The sequence below is a fragment of the Phocoena sinus genome, chromosome 19 (assembly GCF_008692025.1).
Source record: "Phocoena sinus isolate mPhoSin1 chromosome 19, mPhoSin1.pri, whole genome shotgun sequence".
Lineage (NCBI taxonomy): Eukaryota > Metazoa > Chordata > Mammalia > Artiodactyla > Phocoenidae > Phocoena > Phocoena sinus.
Window position 1 is genome coordinate 10,682,841 of NC_045781.1, and position 18,989 is coordinate 10,701,829.

Here is an 18,989-nt window from a genome sequence, read left to right on the forward strand (position 1 = left end):
CTTGTACCTCCTTCAATCTGGTTTGTTTTTCTGCACTTTACTTATCACAGCCTGACAGCAATAGATTAGATAACATATTTATGCCCTATTGTCACAAGGGCAGGGACTTTCCTGCTGTGTCCCCAGCTTCTGGACCAGTGCCTGGCACAAAGTAGGTCCTCAGTAAATGGTGACAGAGATTGTTGAGCCCTCCATGTGGACCAGTGACTGTTTCAGGCATTTAATTCAACTGCATTAAATTGTTCTGACTGGGAGGGAGAGACTATGTTACCTTTGGCACTTTATTTTCCTTTTAAAAAACTTACTATGAACATTTACAAACACAGAGGAGACAGAATGGCATATAAATTACCTCGATATAATTGATACAGCTATTTTGCCTTTCTTTTTTCCTAAAATATTTCAAGGTAAATGCAGACATTGATGACATTCAACCTCTAAATATTTCATTGAGCACCTCCGTAAAATATAAGAAAAAGTTTTCCACATAACCACAAAACCATGGTCATAACAGCAATATCTACTTTTTGGCTGAAGTGTTTTAAGGTAAATGGAGACATTGTATTATTTCATCCCCAAATATTTCAGCGTGCAGCTCTAAATGATAAAGACATTTTCCCATATAACCACAATACCATTATCCTTCCTAACAAAACTAAAGAAGGACCTATATTATCTAATAATCAGCCACAAATTTCCCGTCGTGACAAGTTTTAATCCGAGGGGTGAGGGCCCTTGCCCAAGGTCCCATGGCAGGAAGAGAGAGAAGTGGAATTTGCACCCAGGCAGTCTGGGGAGAGCTGTGACCACGGCCAGCTTGAGTCAGAGCAGAGCCAGCCCCTCTACCCCTCGCTGGCGCGTCCTGGTAAAGGAAGTTTGTGAGGAAGGTGGGTGGGGGTGGATGACCCAGGCATCTGGAGCTGACTCGCTCTTTCGCAAACCTCTGGGAGGAGCCCCCAGGGCCACAAAACTGTCTCCTCCCGGGGGCCAGACTGAGAGGTGCAGGGAGACCGCGGAGAGGAGCCGCCGCCGGACATGGGCCGCCCGCTGCCGGTGCTGCTACTGTTGGCTCAGACCTGCATTCCAGGTAGGGGCTGGGTGCCCGAATCTCTGCGCTGGGGACCAGGTCAGACCGGAGGGAAGGGAGGGGGGAGGGGAAGGGAAGAGAGCTCAGAGTCTGCTGACTTGGAGGAGGGCTCAGTCCCCAGCCCCTCCACCCACATTCAAATAATAATTCTCCTGCTGTCTGCAGCCTCACACGACACGGTACCAGGCACACAGTAGACGCTCAGGAAATATTCGTAGAGCGAAGGCGCTTAACAACAGCCGCCATGTAGTGAGTACGCTCTTTAGTCCAGGCACCCTTCTAAGCTCCTTCCTTGCAACTGCCAACTGGGCGGGCGGAACTATTTTAACCTCGTTTTACAGAGAAACTGAGGCACAGAGAGGTTAAGTAACTGGTCCGAGGTCACACAGCAAGTCCTTGTAAGTGGGATTCTGACCCGCAGGGGGCTCCTACAGCCCTCTCCCCTCTATCAGATCCCCCCCTCCCCCCGTACACACACACACACACACACACACACGCACGCACACACAGACACATTTGCAAAACAGGGAGGACAGCGTCTCATTTAACAAAAGGTCTAAAGAAAGTCAGGCTCAGCGTCGCGGAGCCGGGGGCCGGGGACCCAAGGCTCGTCCTTCGAGGTGACTTCCCTTTCACTATCCTCTAGCCGACGAGACTTCTCACCTCCTTTCTCTGGAAAATCTAAAAAGGGTTGGAAAACGAAAGGAAGTTGAGAAGGAACTGCTGTCAGGGCGCGGCAGGGCCGGGTTGGGGGTAGGGGTTGGGAGATGGTTCGGTAATGAATAACCGGGAAAGCTTTCCGGACCGCGGGAGGCCTAGAATGAGTAACGACTCGGAAGGGGACTCCGAATTTGGAGCGGGGAAGGGACCGCAAGAGAGACGTGATGGGCAGGGATAGGCCTTGGGGCGGAGCTAGTGGGCGGGGCCAGAACTTCGGGGAGGGGAAGTGGGAGGAGCTAACAGTTCCGGAGCAGCTAGTGGGAGCGGGGAGAACTTCTGGGGAGGCCACAGTAGTAGTGAAGTTAGAATCTCCGCACGGCTGATGCGCGGAGTTAGAAGTTCGGTGTGGACTGTTGGGTGGAGAGAGAGAACGCTGGGGAGAGGCTACGGAGGGGAGGAGAGCCAGTGGGCGTTAGTGGAGGGCATCGGGAACGGGGGTAGAACATAAAGACTAGCTGGAGTTGGTGAGGCTAGAACACCCCTAGGAGAGCTCGCGAGGCGGAGTGGGCCAAGGCGGGCGGGGTGGAGGAAAGGACCTAATTGGGAGCCGGGCTAGAACGTCCACGCCCGCGGAGAGGAGGGGGGTTGGAGTTTCAGGATGGGCCCGGCGCTCAGACAGAATTAAAGGGAAAGCGAGCGAGGGCTGGACTTGGGAAGGACCTGTGGACGGAGAAAGAACTTTAGGGTAGAGGGTGGAGATAGAACGTTGGCCTAGGATGGTATAGCGGGCTGGAAACCAGCCTTGGAACCCAGGGGCGGGCAAAAGTGGAGTCCGAACCCGAGTGCACCTGGCCTGGAGACTTGGTCCAGGTGTTGGGGCTTAAGGGGTCGAGAGCGGGATCCTGGCGCAGACCGATAACACCTCTCCTCTCCCCCCTCTGCCCCCAGTCTCCCGGGGCCTCCAGTGCATGCTGTGTAAGACTACCGGGAGTTGCAGGGTGGAAGAGTGTGCCCCCGGCCAGGACCTCTGCAGGACCACGGTCCTGCACATATGGGAAGGTGAGCTGGAGTAGGGAACGGGAATGACAAAGAAACCTTATTTCACGAGCCATCGGGGAAATACGCATGAAAATGACACGGAGACCGGTTACAAGCCCCCAGATGGACAAGCATTTAAAACTCTGACAGGGACTTCCCTGGAAGTCCAGTAGTTAATACTCTGTGCTCCCAGTGCAGCGGGCACGGGTTCGATCCCTGGTTGGGGAACTAAGATCCGGCATACCACTTGGTGCAGCAAAAAAGGAAAAGAAAAATCTGACAATACTGAGGTCGATGAGGCTGTGGAGATGCGGGCTTTGCTGTTAGGGGGTAAATTGGTGCATCCACCAAACAGAGCCACGTGGCAATAGGCAATATCTGGTTAAAGATGAACATACCGTACAACAAGTAGTTGGACTTCTAGGAATGTAGAGACCCCAGAGAACCTTGGCCACACTTGCCCAGAGACACATGTCGAAGAATGTTCTTAGCCCGAACGTTTGTGGTATGGAAAACTGGAAAGACTGAAGTCAGTTGTCAGCAGAGGAAAAACGTTACAGTATAATCACGCATTATACCCCACAGCAGCTTAAATGAAGGAGCTAGGGCTGCAGGTATTAACCTGGATACATGTCAAAAATGTAAGGTTGAAAGAAAAACAAAAAAGCATGTTGCAGAGTTTGACACCTTTTAATAGAAATAGTATCTAACAATCAAAATAAATAAACGATATACAAGTAAACAATAATAAATATTCTGCATACAGAGGTGTTAGAATTACCTACACCTGTGGTTGCCTCTGGACAGAGCATAAGGGAAGTGGGATTTGAGGGAGGGAGGTAACCAGGAGGCTTTAACTGTCTTTTAAACTTGGTTTCTTTTTTAAAAAATATCTGAAACGAATATAGCAAAATGCTAATATTTTATAAAGTTTGGTGATGAAAGCACAGTATTTATTATATCATTCTCTTATATTTTTGGTAAGCTCGAAGCATTTTCCTTTAAAGATTCCTATCAGAGGCATCTCCCTGCTAAGATCACCAAGCTAGGAGGGAGCGGGTAGATGGATCCAGAAGGTCCCAGGGATAGTGTTATCACTAAAAGAAAATAGGCTTCCAGTGTAGGGGGTTGGGGGGAGGGTACATAACTCTAGAAAAGAGAGAGTTGGACTCAAGCAAGAGGAGAGGCCTGGCAGGGATCAGCCCTGGGAGCAGGTGACCTTATAACCAGGAGTGTCACAGGCTGGTTGGGCCCAGGGGAGCCTCTGGGGTGACAATGAGACATTCCTTATAGAAGGTGATGAGCTGGAGGTGGTGGAGAGAGGCTGTACCCACCCAGAAAAGACCAACAGGACCATGAGCTATCGGACTGGCACGCAGATCATCACCCTGACAGAGGCCGTGTGTGGGTCAGACATGTGCAACCAGCCCAGTCCTGGTGAGTAGGGCAGCCCTCACCATCCCCAACCCCAAACCATCCCCAGCTCAACCTCCATCATCATCCTGGTCCTATCCCTCATCCTAGGCCACCCCAACCCCAGCTCCATGCCTTACCCCGGCCCAAACCTTTCCTTATCCTAAACACATCTCCAGCCTGGCTCCAACCCCAACTCAACCTCACCTCCAATCCTGTCCCCAACTTCCTTTTATCCTCAACACGCTCCAACTCAAACCCATCCTCCTTCCAAAGACATCTCTCATCCTATCCCCTAATCAACCCCATCTCATCTCAACTGTCCCCAATCCCACTCCCATCTACAAACGCATCCCATCCCTAATCCTATCCCATCTCATATGTGTTTGTGGGGGTGTGTGTATGTGTGTGTGTGTGGTTGTTATTTATAAGAAGCAACACCTGCCTTTAAGAAGCCTCACATACACACACACACACACACACACACACACACACTTGAGAGGTAGGTGAGGTATCTCACTGATGTTTTCGCCATGTAACTGTTTTCATGGGACAGGAGATGATTCAAGCAATAGACGCTCAGCAAGGGGTACAAAGACCAGAGATACCAAAAACTCAGAGTTCTTAAAGGAAGTCAGAATAGGAGGGAATCAGACAGGCTGCCGTGGGCTTGGAAAGTTCCCTAGAATCGATGATTCTTAAGTTGGGCAGCAAAGAAGAATGTGAAGAAACTTCCATAAGGCTTTTTGTTGAGTTTCATGCCTTTAGGCTCTGGTCAGCATAAGAAAAAGACTTAGAAAGGCTCAAATTCCACAAGTTCTCACAGCAGAGGAAGGTTGGGGAGCGAAGGGACCCATGATGCGCGGTCAGACAGATTCCTCTTTCTGGCCCTGGTGAGGAAGGAAATGGGTTCAGGCCAGTCTAGTCACAATGACGTCAGGAAGCAGAGCACCAGCCTCTGCACTGGGTTTTTTCCCTTGTTCTTCATCCATCCCGATTCCACGAGATTTTCATTTATCCTGACCTCGAACTTTCATCTGTTGGTGGGGACTGAATCAGAGGTTTATTTTCAAGGAAATGACAAGAGAGGATGCCGGCTTCCTCTCTCTGTTAGATGTGCTGAAGGGAAAGCACTTGTAATTGAGTCTAAATAATATTCGTAATCAGAGATAATAGTCAAAATATTTAACCATATTGGTCAGTGCCACAGAATAACATTGACCAGTCAGAACTGGAGACCACTTGCTGGGCCTGGTGTTACCCCTTTAGTGGATCTTGAGGACATGAGAGTTCTAAAGACAGGTTTGCAGGGAGTTCCCTGGTGGCCTAGTGGTTAGGATTCCGGGCTTTTACTGCCGTGACCCAGGTTCAATCCCTGGTTGGGGAACTGAGATCCCACAAGCTGTGCAGCGTGGCCAAAAAAATAAAGTACAGAGAGGGTTGGGAGCGGTCAGGGGTCCTCTTGGGCAGCAGCTGTCAATTCAGTAATTTAATAACTAATATATCTATATCAGCTTCCCCCCTTTTATCTTTTTGGCCGTGCCACGCAGCACGTAGGATCTTAGTTCCCTGACCAGGGATCGAACCCATGCCACCTGCATTGGAAGTACTCAATCTTAACCACTAGACAGCCAGGGAAGTCCCTATCAGCCCCATATCTAACACCATTTTACCCTGTTTGTGATGACTAGAATAGTTGGTTAAACCACATCCTGTTCTTCTGTGATACTGGGGACACAGGAGTGACCAAGATAGCCTTGGGCCCTGCCCCTATGGGGCTCATAGTCTAGTGTGTATGTGTATGTGGGCGGGGCTGGGGGGAGGCGGACGGACCCATCACCTGTCGGTGACTGCCCTGATTTGTCGCAGCTGGGATGCGGAAGCACATGCAAAGGAGTCAGGACCATGATAGGGGAAACAGAGACCTGAGAGGTCAGAGCTGTAACAGGGAAGCACAGTCCAGAATTGTCAGGGCTGAGACAGGGGAAACAGAGGCCAGAGTGATCGGGGCTGAGATAACTAAGAATCAAGAGATACTTGACTCAGGTCAGGGAAGGTTTCCTATACAGGAAGCAACAGCTAAGCTGGATCTTGAGGGATGAATAGGAGTCAGACTGTTAAAAAGACAGTAGAAAGGCTTTTCCAGACAGAGGGAGCAACAGATATAAAGGCCCAGAGGAGGGTGAAAGTAGCATGGCTGGAAGAAGGGCGAGATGGGGCAAGAGGAACTGCTGAAATTGGCAAGGTCACATTATACAGGGCCTTCTAGGCTATGGTGGGACATATAGACTTCATCTGGGAAACACTGGGAGGTCATGAAAGGGTTTCAAGTACAGAGCATCACTATCAGATTTTTTTTTTTTTTTTTTTTTTTTTTTGCGGTACGCGGTCCTCTCACTCTTGTGGCCTCTCCCGTTGCGGAGCACAGGCTCCAGACGCGCAGGCTCAGCGGCCATGGCTCACAGGCCCAGCCGCTCCGCGGCATGTGGGATCTTCCCGGACGGGGGCACGAACCCGTGTCCCCTGCACCGGCAGGCGGACTCTCAACCACTGCGCCACCAGGGAAGCCCTCAGATTTGTATTTTTTGACACGCTATTCTGACCTCAGAGTGGAAGAGAGATAGGAGGGAAGGAAAGATGGAGGGAAGGTAGATGAGGGGAGACTAACTTGGAGGTGCGTGAGGTTGTCCAGATAAAGAAGAGGGTGTAGGGATTTCCCTGGCGGTCCAGTGGTTAGACTCCGTGCTTCCACTGCAGGGGACGCGGGTTCATTCCCTGGTTGGGGAACTAAGATCCCACATGCCACGTGGTGCAGCCAAAAAAAAAAAGAAGAAGAAGAGAGTGTCTGTCTGCTGTGCAAATGGAGAGAAGTGGATGGATTTACGAGCTATTTAGCAGGTAGATGAGCAGAGTGTGATAATGGATTAGATGTAGGGGTGGTTATGCAGTTCTGGTCATGTGGAGTCACCTGTATCAGACCAACCCCCCTGCCAATGACAGTTATAAAAGCTGGACAAATTATAAACAATTATTAAAGTCACTCAAGAGCAAGCAAATGAAGAGAGGAAGTTGAGGTGCTCCAATCTTCGAAATAAGGGGAGCACAGAAGTCGAATTCCAGAGACAAGCTGGCTTTTTCCATGAATGCACTTGCCAATTCACTGCTCTGGAAGGGAACTAGAACGCAAATAGAAAGAGATCGTCGCTAGACTGACAAGGCAGAGGTTGGAGTCTGGGGTTGCCAGAGTGTCTGGAAAATGAGAAGTAAAATCCTGGAATGCATGGAACTACAGAAAAGGGAGTCCCCAAATCTGCAAATTTCCTTCAAGTCATTGGCAAGCCGTACATGTATAGGGTGAGACTCCAAGGAACTCTACAGAAAATAGTATCTGGGAAGCTACAGAACTGAGCAGGAATTCCAGCAGGCATATGACGCTGGGGGACGGAAGTTGCCACGCTGGAAAGAGAGGTCTCAGGCTTTCCCCTGGGACCACATCCTAGGAGTAAGGGCAAAACTGAAATAGACTAGCCCTAAAAATGCATACGTCGGATCTTAGACAGAAAGAAAACCTAATCCTCTCTGGCAGAACATCATTTAGAGCCTTTACAAATAGTCGTCTGTGTCTGGCATCTAGTCAAAACGTACAAGGTACCCTGAAGAAAACAGAAAGGACCAACTGACCGGAAACCAAGAGAAAAATCCCACAATAGAAACAGACTTGTCATGAATCAGATTTTTTTTTTTTTTTTTTTTTTTGCGGTACGCGGGCCTTTCACTGTTGTGGCCTCTCCCGTTGCGGAGCACAGGCTCCGGATGCGCAGGCTCAGCGGCCATGGCTCATGGGCCCAGCCGCTCCGCGGCATGTGGGATCTTCCCGGACCGGGGCACGAACCCGTGTCCCCTGCATCGGCAGGCGGACCCTCAACCACTGCGCCACCAGGGAAGCCCATGAATCAGATATTGGAGTTACTAGACAGAGGAACTTTACAAGAGCTATGATCAATATATTCAAGAAAATAGAGGAAAGTTTACTTTTTAGCAGAAATCTGGAAACCATTTTTAAAATGATTCCAACAGAAATAAAGAACAGGAGCTAAAAAAAAGAACAGGAACTAAAATTGAGAACTCAATAGATGTACTTACTGGATATCAGAAACAGTAGAGCAAAAGGATTGCTCCCGTGGCTTTGGCAAAAGTCTCAGTTCCTCACCATGTAGACCTCACGGTGGGGCTGCTTGAGTGTCCTTACAACATGGCAGCTGGCTTCCCCCAGAGCAAGTGATCCAAGAGAGAGCCAGGAAGAAATCTCAATGTCTTGTGTGATCTAACACAGAAGTCACACACCATCATTTCCACAGTATCCTACTGGTTCCACAGGTCAGCTCTATTCCTTATGGGAAGGGACTACACAAAGGACAAATACCAGGAAGCAGGGCTCACTGGGGGTCATCTTGGAAGCTGGCTACCACAGGGAACAATAGAAGGGTTTTAAGTAATTGTTCATTCATTCATTCATTTAACAAATATTTATTGAATATCTTCTCTGGCCCCAGCCTTGTGCTGGGTTGTGTTGGGACATAGTAATGACCAAGACAGCCCTGGCCCTACCCTCCTGGGACTGAATCCATAGAAGGAAACAAACAAGCAAACAAACAAAAAGAGTGAAAAAAACAAACAAACGGGGAATTCCCTGGCAGTCCAGTGGTTAGGACTCCGTGCTTCCCTGCAGGGGGCACGGTTCCATCCCTGGTGGGGGTACTAAGATCTCAGAAGCCATGTGGCATGACCAAAAACAAACAAACAGTGAGGGAAACAGACTTGTCACCAGACGGGGATGACCCAGAGTGGGCAGGGCTGGGATTGGGGAGCCCCGAGAGGCACCTAGTCCAGCCTGGGAGGTCAAGGAGGGCTTCTTGGAGGAGGCAAAATTGGAGAAGATGGCCTCTGAAGAATGAGTAGGAGATAGGGAAAATAGGGAGCAGGGAAAGGGTTCTAGGCAAAGACCACAGCAGATGCAAAGGCTGGGCAGGAGTCAGCATGTATACTCAGGGACTGAGGAAAACCGGTGTAGAGTCTGAGTGGCTGGTGGAGGGAGATGAGGCAGGAAAGGTGACCAGGACCCAGTCTTTGATGGAACTTGAAAGCCACGCTGAGTTTCTTGGATTTTATTCTGAAGGCACTGGGGACCCATGGAAGAGTATTGAGCAGAGGAGAGGCAGGGTCAGATTTGCGTATTAGGAACATACTTCTAGGGCTATGTGGGATGCACTGGGGTGGGAAGGGCAAGAATGGAAACCAGGAGGCCAGAGAGGAAGCTGGTATTGAAGGAGGTCTGAGCTGGTCATGGAGCTGGAAAGGAGGGGATGGATTCTAGAAAGATTCAGGCGGTGGGATGGACAGCACTTGATGATTGGCTGAAGGGTGGGATAAGGAAGAATTGATGCTGAAGTGAGTCCTCAAGGAAGCTGGGTCTCTAGGACTCTCCCCACGGAGTCTCACCCTCCTAATCCTCCCTAAACAGGCCAGGTTTCTACCTTTCCCCAAAGCCGTTACCTCGAATGTGCTTCCTGTGCGTCATCAGATCTGAGCTGTGAGAGGGGCTGGGACAAGACCCTGCAATGCCGCAACCCTGGAGAACAGTGCCTGGATGTGGTAACCCACCAGAGCCTGGAAGGTGAGCCCCAACCTGCCAGCAACTCCCCCTCCCTGCTTTGCTCCTCCCCAAGGCTGCACTTAACAACAACCCCCAAATAACCGGGATTTAAGCAAGGTAGAAAGTTAGTACTCACACAGAAAGTCCGGTGATGGGAAGTCCAAGGCCACTAGGACAGTTCCACAGTCACCAGGAACCCAAATGTCTTCTCATATCTTACATATTGCTTCCATTCTCAAGATTGCCTCATAGTCCAAGATGGCTGCCTGAGCTCCAGACCTCATGTCCAAGTTCCAGGGAGAAGGAGGGGGGGAAAAGAAGGGGCAAAAGGGGGGCACCCCTCCTTCTGTAGAGGTTCTCCTTTCTAGAAGTCCCATAAAATCTTTCTACTTAGATCACGCTGACCAGAACTTAGCCACTTGACTCTCCCTATGGAGGCTGGAAATTGTGTCTTTTGGCTAGATATATGGTTTCTCCCAATAAAATGATGGTCCTATAATGAAGGATGAAGCAGAGGATGGACAGAGGACTGCTACCATGGGCAAATCCAATCTCAGCCCCTCATCAACAATCTGACCTCCTCCTCTGCCCCCGCAGAGAGTCCAGGGGATGAGCGCCACTCCCGAGGCTGTGGCTACCTTCCTGGCTGCCCAGGCCCCACTGGCTTCCACAACAACCACACCTTCCACTTCCTGCGGTGCTGCAACACCACCAAATGCAATGGGGGCCCAGGTAAGGGGCAGGGGACCCGGCGTGAGGCCTGGGATTGGGGTGGGGAGGTGCACTCAGGCTGACTGCTGCTTGCTTGAAGGGAAACCCTCCTCTCTGTTGCCTTCTCTGAGAAGTGGACCTATCGAGCCCTTTCTCAAAGAAGGATTTTGTGGGAATTCAATGAAACTAGCAAAGCTTCACCAAGACCTGTGCTTCACGCTTCTATATCCTCTTGAATCCTTCCACTGCTCTCCATCCTGGTGCAAGCCACCACGGCTGCTCACCTAGATTGTTGCAATGACCTTGCTGGTCCTCCTGCTACCCTACAGCCAATGTTCAACACAGCAGCAAGAGTGATTTTTTTTTTAATAGATCTTCATTGGAATATAATTGCTTCACAATACCGTGTTAGTTTCTGTTGCACAACAAAGGGAATCAGCCATATGCATACATATGTCCCCATATCCCCTCCCTCTTGAGCCTCCCTCCCATCCTCCCTATCCCACCCCTCTAGATCATCGCAAAGCATGGAGCCAATCTCCCTCTGCTATGCTGCTGCTTCCCACCAGGCAACTATTTTACATTCGGTAGTGTATATACATCGATGCTACTCTCACTTCGCCCCAGCTTCACCCTCCCACCCCATGGCATCAAGTCCATTCTCTATGTCTACCTCTTTATTCCTGCCCCGCAACTAGGTTCATCAGTTGATTGACGAACCTAGTTGCGGGGCATTTTTTTCTTTTTTGGATTCCGTATATATGCGTTAGTATATGTTATTTGTTTTTCTTGTTTCTTCTTTTTGGATTCCGTATATATGCGTTAGCATACGGTATTTGTTTTTCTCTTTCTGACTTACTTCACTCTGTATGACAGACTCTAGGTCCATCCACCTCACTACAAATAACTCAATTTAGTTTCTTTTTATGGCTGAGTAATATTCCATTGTATATATGTGCCACATCTTTATCCATTCATCTGTCGATGGACATTTAGGTTGGTTCCATGTCCTGGCTATTGTAAATAGTGCTGCAGTGAACATTGTGGTGCATGTCTCTTTTTGAATTATGGTTTTCTCAGGGTATGTGCCCAGTAGTGGGATCGCTGGGTCATATGGTAGTTCTATTTTTAGTTTAAGGAACCTGCATACTGTTTTCCATAGTGGCTGTATCAGTTTACATTCCCACCAACAGCTTAATGTAAATCAAATCATGTCACTCTTCCTCAATCACTTCAACGCCTTCCCCTTGCTTTTAGAATGAAATGCAAAGACTATACTATGCCCTCTCTAATCCAGCATGTGTCTGTCTCATGGCCTTTGCACATGCAGTACCCTCCACCAGGAACACCTCTCCCCCAGGAGTTCACCTGGCTGGCTACTTCTGATTCGTTAGGTCTCAGCTTTAAAACATTGTCCTCAGGGAAAATTTCCCTAACTCTGCCCTTCAATATAATCTAGATCCTTTGTGTTATTCTGTCTCTATAAATCACTGCTGTCCAACAGGCCTTTCCATGGTGATGGAAATGTTCTGTATCTGTGCTGACGGATATGGTAGCCTCTACTATATATGGCTTTTGAGCACCTGATACTTGGAAAATATCTCCTTTTTCTTTTTCTTTTTAAAAAATATGTCCACATGTCGTGAGTTTTCAATTTTTCTTTTAAAATGAACTAATACTTTTTTTTTTTTTCTTTTTGCGGTACGCGGGCCTCTCACTGTTGTGGCCTCTCCCGTTGCGGAGCACAGGCTCCGGACGCGCAGGCTCAGCGGCCGTGGCTCACTGGGCCCAGCCGCTCCGCGGCATGTGGGATCCTCCCGGACCGGGGCACGAACCCGCGTGCCCTGTATCGACAGGCGGACTCGCAACCACTGCGCCACCAGGGAAGCCCACTAATACATTTTTTAAAGTCTCTTGGTTTTCATTTCCAATGCAGTAAATATCCATAGATATGACTGACGTAAGCAATAATTTTTTATTATTTAATATTAATTTCAATGTCAATGTAAACAACCACATGTGGCGAGTGGCTACCATATGGGACAGTGTAGCTCTAAATCGTACGTTCTCTGAAGGCAAGGACTGTTTCGTCTTACCCTGTGTCTAGGCAGGTGGGGGCTCGTGGGGAGCTGAGGGTTGGAATTTCTCTCGCAGGCCCTAGAGAACCCCCCTCAAAAGAGGGTGCTGTTCCAATGCCTGACCACAAGAGGGCTCCACGACATCTAGGGCTGAGAGTTGGGAGTCCTGGGGATGTAATGCTGTGAACCGCTCCTACTAATTTCTTTGGTGTCTGTGTCACTTGGTCTTCTTCCAAGTCCTGGAGCTTCAAAACCTGCCACTGAACGGCTTCCAGTGTTACAGCTGTGAGGGGAACAGCACCCATGGATGTTCCTCTAAAGAGACTTCCCTCACTGACTGCCGAGGCCCCATGAATCAATGTCTGGAAGCCACTGGCACTAATGGTGAGCCATTAGGAGGCTGGGAGAGGATACTTATGGGGGGAATGGAGGGTTCTGCAAGAAGTAACTTCCCATGAAGCTGGACTTAATTGAGGTGGATCATCCTGTTGGAGAAGGTGGGACTTCCTTCAGGAGGGTGCAGAGTGCAGTAAGAAATTAGGACTTGTTCATTAGGAAATGTATACTTGGGCCACAGAAAGGTGGATTTCTTTGGGGGTGGGACTTCCGTGGGTGGGTGGGACTTCCGGTGGGCCTCCCAGGATCCTATCCTGTGAAGTTCTGGGCAGGTTTCTTTATTCCAGAGGTTCTCAAACTTTGGGCTCTCAAAATTCCTTCTCGCTCTGAAAAATTATTGCTTACGTCAGTCATATCTATAGTATTTGTTCATTTTAAAAGAACAATTGAAAACTCACGACATGTGGACATATTTTTATGAAAGAAAAGAAGGAGACATTGTCCAAAATGAAAAAATTGAACGAGAAGACTGGCATTGTTCTACCATTTTGCAATCTTTTTAATATCTGGCTTAATAGAAGACAGCTGGACCCTCATATCTGCTTCTGCGTTCAGTCTGTTGCAAGATCACATGTCCTAGGGTTTCTAGGAAACCCCTTGTGAGAGCACAACACATTTGTGAGAGCATGAAAAGGCAAGTGAGGTTTTAGCATTATTACAAGAATAAGCTTGACTTCACAGATCCCCTGGAAGGGTCTGAGGGAAGGAACCCCAGGGGTCCCAGGACCACACTTAGACCTGCTGCTTTCTCTGGGGGTACCCACCACGAGGTAGTATTCTACCTGGGTAATTCTCACTGGGTACCAGTATTCTCACTGGTACCCAGTGAGAATTCCAGTCCCAGGCCCGAGAGCTGGGAGTCTCACATGGTCTTCTCTCTCCTCAGGACTGGGGAACCCAAGCTACACCATAAGAGGCTGTGCAACCCCCTCCTGGTGCCAAGGCCTCCCTGTGGCTGAAGCTTTCAGCCTCACCCATCTCAACGTCTCTTGCTGTACTGGAAATGGCTGTAACCATCCAGCCCTGGCTACCCAGCCCCACACGGGGGGTGCCCCCCTGCCTGGCCCTGCCCACCTCAGCCTCTTTGTCACCCTGCTTATGACTGCCAGACTGTGGGGAGATACTTTCCTCTGCACCTGAACCCCAAAATCCCACTGCCCTGGCTGGATCCAGGGGACCCCTTTGCCCTTCCCTTAGCTCCCAGCCCTACTGACTTGCTGTGTGACCTCAGACCAGTGTGCTCCCCTCTCTGGGCCTTAGTTTTCCCAGCTGCTGAAACACCTATCTCAGAGAACTGTGAGAATCAGAGGAGAAAAACTAGAGGAAGGCTACGGACCAGCAGGCGAGAGCTCTTGTGATATTAATATTGTTGCCGCAATTATTATTAATTAATATTTGTTTTATTTAATATTTTGTACTTAAATAAAGATTTTTGTATCAGTGAGCAAAGCCAGATCTGCCCTTCTCCAGAGAGGATGACTGGGGGACACCTTTCCTCAGGCTCCTGGAATTAGGGGTCATATTGTAGGGCCCAAGCACTCGAGGTCCCAGCCTTGGGAGCTGTCCCATGCAGCCTTCCACCCTAAGCCACTTCCACATCTATTTCTGGGCTCCAAATGCAACCTTCCAATTCACTCACCCAAGCACTAACCTCCAGTCTCTTCTCCCACATCCAAAGGTCCAGACTACTTTGTTGTTCTAAGGAGACATGTCTGCATTTCCTAGGGGGCTCTGAGATAGGAGATGACTAGGAGATGACCCCTCGATGCCCTGCAGTGAGGAGTAGAGACTGGACCTCATTCCCCTGCTGCCCTGGGGGCAGGAGATAAAGGCTGGGCTATATTTCCTAGGATACCCTCAGACAAATTGAGAAAAAGACAGAACTACCATTTCAGTGGGACTGAGTACCATGGCAGAATTCATGTTTTCCATGGTTCGCTGAGGCAAGCCCACAGACACAAAATTACGTTCCCCTGGGGCCCTATGGCTGATGAAGAAAAAGGGCATTTTCTGTGGTATTTGGGGGCAGGTGAAGGACGGGGTTTCTTTTTTTTTTTTTTTTTTTTTTTTTTTTTTTTGCGGTACGCAGGCCTCTCACTGTTGTGGCCTCTCCCGTTGCGGAGCACAGGCTCCGGACCCGCAGGCTCAGTGGCCATGGCTCACGGGCCCAGCTGCTCCACAGCATGTGGGATCTTCCCGGACCAGGTCACGAACCTGTGTCCCCTGCATCAGCAGGCGGACTCTCAACCACTGTGCCACCAGGGAAGCCCATCTTTTTAAAATATAGTAGTGTATGTATGTCAATCCCAAACTCCCAGTTTTCCTTCCCACCCTGAGGGACAGGATTTCTTTTTTGGATCTCCTCAAATCACATATCAGCAACTGTCTCTGTGGTCGCCTAAAGGGATGGGGTCAACATCACCACCCCTTGAGCATGACTGGCTCTGTGACCTCTTTGGCCAAGAGAATGTGGTGGAAGTGACGCCATGCCATGCTCTGGGCCGGGGGTTTCAGAAACCGTCCAACCCTGGAGAAGCTGGTTGCTGGGTCAGAGTCCTCCTGCACTGAGACTGCCATGCTCTGAGGACACCCAAGCTACTCGTGCATGGATGCCACATGAAGACAGAGCCCCAGATGTTCCAGCCATCTCAGCCCACGCACCAGCTAAGTGAGTGAAGGAGCTACACTGGACATGGCAACCCCAGCAGATGTAATGTGCAGGAGACCTGAGAAACCCAGCTGTTTTCATTTCCTAGGGCTGCCATGATAAATTACTACAAAGTTACAAATGCAGTGGCTTCAAACAACAGAAACTTATTATTCTCTCGACTTCTGGATACTAGAAATAAAAAAATCAAGGTGTTGGCAGAGCCATGCTTCTTCTAAAGTCTCTGGGGAAGAATCCTTCCAGGCCTCTTCCTAGCTTCTGAGGGTTGCCGACAATGCTCGGCAGTCCTTGGCTTGTGGCTGCATCACTCCAGTCCTTGCCTCTGTTGTCACGTGAACTTCTTTCCTGTGACTATGGCTGTGTGTCTCCAAATCTCTCTGTCCTTATAAGGATACCAGTCATTGGATTTAGGGGCCCACCTTAACGCAGTTTGACCTCATCTTAACATCGCATCTACAAAGACCCTATTTCCTTATAAGGTCACATTCATGGAAACTGGGGGTTAGGATTTCAGCATATTTTGGGGGACACAATTCAACCCACACCACCAGCCAACAATCAGCACCAAGGTTTCAAATGTGAATCAGCCCATCCATCTCCAGCTGTTCAAGCCAGCCCACTTTGGCCCCAGTCCACTGTGGAGCAGATACGCACTGATCTCACTATGCCTTTTGCTCAAATTCCCAACCCACAGAAACATAAAATAAAGAGGTTGTGGTTTTACATAGCTGAGTTTTGGAGGATTCTGTTATACTGCAATGGTTGGCTGAAACAATCACTTGTTTGTCTGTTTTTTTGCTAACTCTCCCCACTAGAATCTCCCTAAAAGGCAAGCCCTTCTATTTGCTCACTACTGTATTCTCGGTACCTAGATTAGCACCCAGGACATGGCAGGTGATGAAGAAAGGAGGGAGGGAAGGAAGGAAAGACTACATCTTCTGTGGTACCTTACGACAAAACCTGGGCTAGGGCTATATCTCCCATGATGCCCTAAGGCAGAGATGAGGCTAAGATGACATTTTCTCAGATGCTTCATAATTAAAATTGAGGCTAGTTTCACCTTTCCCGTGATGCCCTACAGCAGAAATTGTGTTACTGAATTAGGTCCCATCGTGGGACCCTAACGGAACCAAAGCCCTGCCTCCCACCCGACCTCAACCCCGTCCTTCAGGAAGTTCTTTCCCGCTCAGGTTCTGCCAATAAAGAAATTGAGTTGGGCGCAAGCAAGACAGGTTTTTATTCAATGGCCCAAGAATGGAGAAGGGAAACTCTGATTACAACCGGGGACAAGCTTTTTATAGAAAAACGTGAAAAAGGTTACTGGGGATGGGGGTCTTTTGTCATCCTGATTCATGGAAATGGGTGATGATTTCCCAGAATGCAGTTCATGCCTTTTTCTGCCCTTGTTCGGCCCTTGAGTGTCTGGGTGGGAATTGGGTTGAACCGATATGGCCCAGTGGGCAGAGATCTTATTGTTACAATGAGATGGTAATGAGCTGTAGAGCAACCTTTATCCCAGTTTTGAAGTTCAGTCAGCTTATACCGATGTCTTATGGTTAACGCTCTCTTGTTCCTGTCTTGTAAACACAGCTAGAAAATACAGATACAGTCAGGTTTTTTGCGAGTTTGCCCAGAGTGAGGTTTTTATTAGAAATGGGAGGGGTTGGGGGGTGGCTTCCTTACCTCCTTGCCTAAGATAGGTGTACATGTTTTATAGAGAGAGTTTAAGCGTGGGTTAGGGACCCTCGGATTGCTCCCCTGGGTGACAAGTGGAAGCTAGGATTGCATCCATCATGATACCCCACGGCAGAGATCGGAGGCTAAGGAATACATTTCCCGTGATGCCTTGCAGCAGAAATTGAAGCTAGGGCTGCATTTCCCAGGAGACCCTATGGCAGAGATTGGAGTCTAAGATTGCATCTCCCATGATGCCCTACTGTGGGGATCAAAGGATGGAAATACATGTCCCATGGTGCAGATACTGAGGCTTGAGATAAATTTCTCAGAATGTTCTACACCAGACCTTGTGATCAGGACCTCATAGTAAATGGCTCCCAAGTTTTTGTTCAGGGATCTCTGTTGCAAGAAATAAAATCTGTTTAAGCTGACTCAAGCAAAAATGACAGCTTTACTGGAAGTTTAGATCCGAGCAAGAGCTAGGTCTCTGGGCTGCACCAGGGACAAGAAACAGCATTGAAAAGCTGTGTGAAATCAATGTTGTCTCTGTTTTGCAAAATCTCTCTGTCCCTCTGTGTCACTCCCTCTCCTACCCTGAGTGTGTGGTTTCCCTCATGGGCTGGGCTTTCACTTTATTTTCGTCTCTTCACAGACTACCTTCTGCTTCAAGCATAGTAGCCACATATGCCCTTGAAATGTCAAGAACTACTTTTGTCTGGTTCTAAAATTTTAACAGACAGACTCCTCTGGTGGGGTCCAGTTTGGGTGAGGGCTCTGCCTACGACCTCCGCTGCTGTGGCCAGGGAAGTTTACGTCAAAGCCACCACATACAATTGTTCAGGTTGTAAACAGGCATCCACTGGTCGGGCAATTCTCATGGTAAACAACCCACTTGGCCAGAGCTGAGAAAACCACCTCTGTGAGAGAGATCCTATCACAAGGATGGGGGGAGCAATCGAAAAAGAAAACTACCACTTAGTGTTTTCATCTGCAAGCAGGGCTGCCTCCATGTATTCTATGTGAATCGCAGGCAATATGGTAGCCAGGGCTGTATTTAAGAGGACACCAAACTCAAAATGGTTGAAACAAAGAGGAAATTGATTATCTCACAGAACAAGAGCTCAGGAGTTAGGGCAGTTCTTGGGTTGACTTATTCAATGTTTCCATTATGTCCTGAAGGATCCATTCAAGCTTATCTGCCTCATGGCCTTAAGATGGCCACTGCAGTTCCAGACATCACACCCGCATTCAGAAGCAATAACAAAGGGCCATCTCTTCTTGGGTGTCTTTTTCCTTTTGCGGTACGCGGGCCTCTCACTGCTGTGGGCTCTCCCATTGCGGAGCACAGGCTCCGGACGCACAGGCTCAGCGGCCATGGCTCACGGGCCCAGCCACTCCGCGGCATGTGGGATCTTCCCGGACCGGGGCACGAACCCGTGTCCCCTGCATCGGCAGGCGGACTCTCAACCACTGCGCCACCAGGGAAGCCCTTGGGTGTCTTTTTTAAAGCAAAGAAAGCTTATCCCAAAACTTCCAGGCTGACTTGCTCTCCCCACATTTTATTCACCTGATTTGTTTCATACCCCCATGCCTATAGCATTCACAGAA

The 18,989-nt window shown here is 49.1% G+C and overlaps 1 protein-coding gene across 8 annotated transcripts; it reads left to right on the forward strand.

Moving 5' to 3' along the window:
- Nucleotides 1-890: 890 nt before the first annotated feature.
- PLAUR (plasminogen activator, urokinase receptor) lies at nt 891-14,480 on the forward strand. 8 transcript variants are annotated; one of them, XM_032614202.1, is made up of 7 exons: nt 891-1,087; nt 2,696-2,806; nt 4,079-4,222; nt 9,780-9,872; nt 10,449-10,583; nt 12,878-13,024; nt 13,923-14,480. In XM_032614202.1, exons 1-7 carry the CDS (start codon nt 1,036-1,038, stop codon nt 14,174-14,176), a joined length of 936 nt encoding a protein of 311 aa, XP_032470093.1. In that variant the 5' UTR covers nt 891-1,035; the 3' UTR covers nt 14,177-14,480. The 8 variants fall into 8 exon arrangements, with proteins under 8 accessions (XP_032470093.1, XP_032470095.1, XP_032470098.1 ...); XM_032614201.1 differs by having other exon boundaries at nt 899-1,087; nt 4,082-4,222; nt 9,720-9,872; XM_032614200.1 differs by having other exon boundaries at nt 900-1,087; nt 9,720-9,872.
- The last annotated feature ends 4,509 nt before the right edge of the window (nt 14,481-18,989 follow it).

Bases quoted from the DNA above. Each gene is read 5' to 3' on its own strand.
- PLAUR (XM_032614200.1), top strand. From the start codon at position 1,036: ATGGGCCGCCCGCTGCCGGTGCTGCTACTGTTGGCTCAGACCTGCATT. The intron at 2,807-4,078 runs GTGAGCTGGAGT...CATTCCTTATAG, and splicing joins GGTCCTGCACATATGGGAAG to AAGGTGATGAGCTGGAGGTG. The intron at 13,025-13,922 runs GTGAGCCATTAG...CTCTCTCCTCAG, and splicing joins GGAAGCCACTGGCACTAATG to GACTGGGGAACCCAAGCTAC.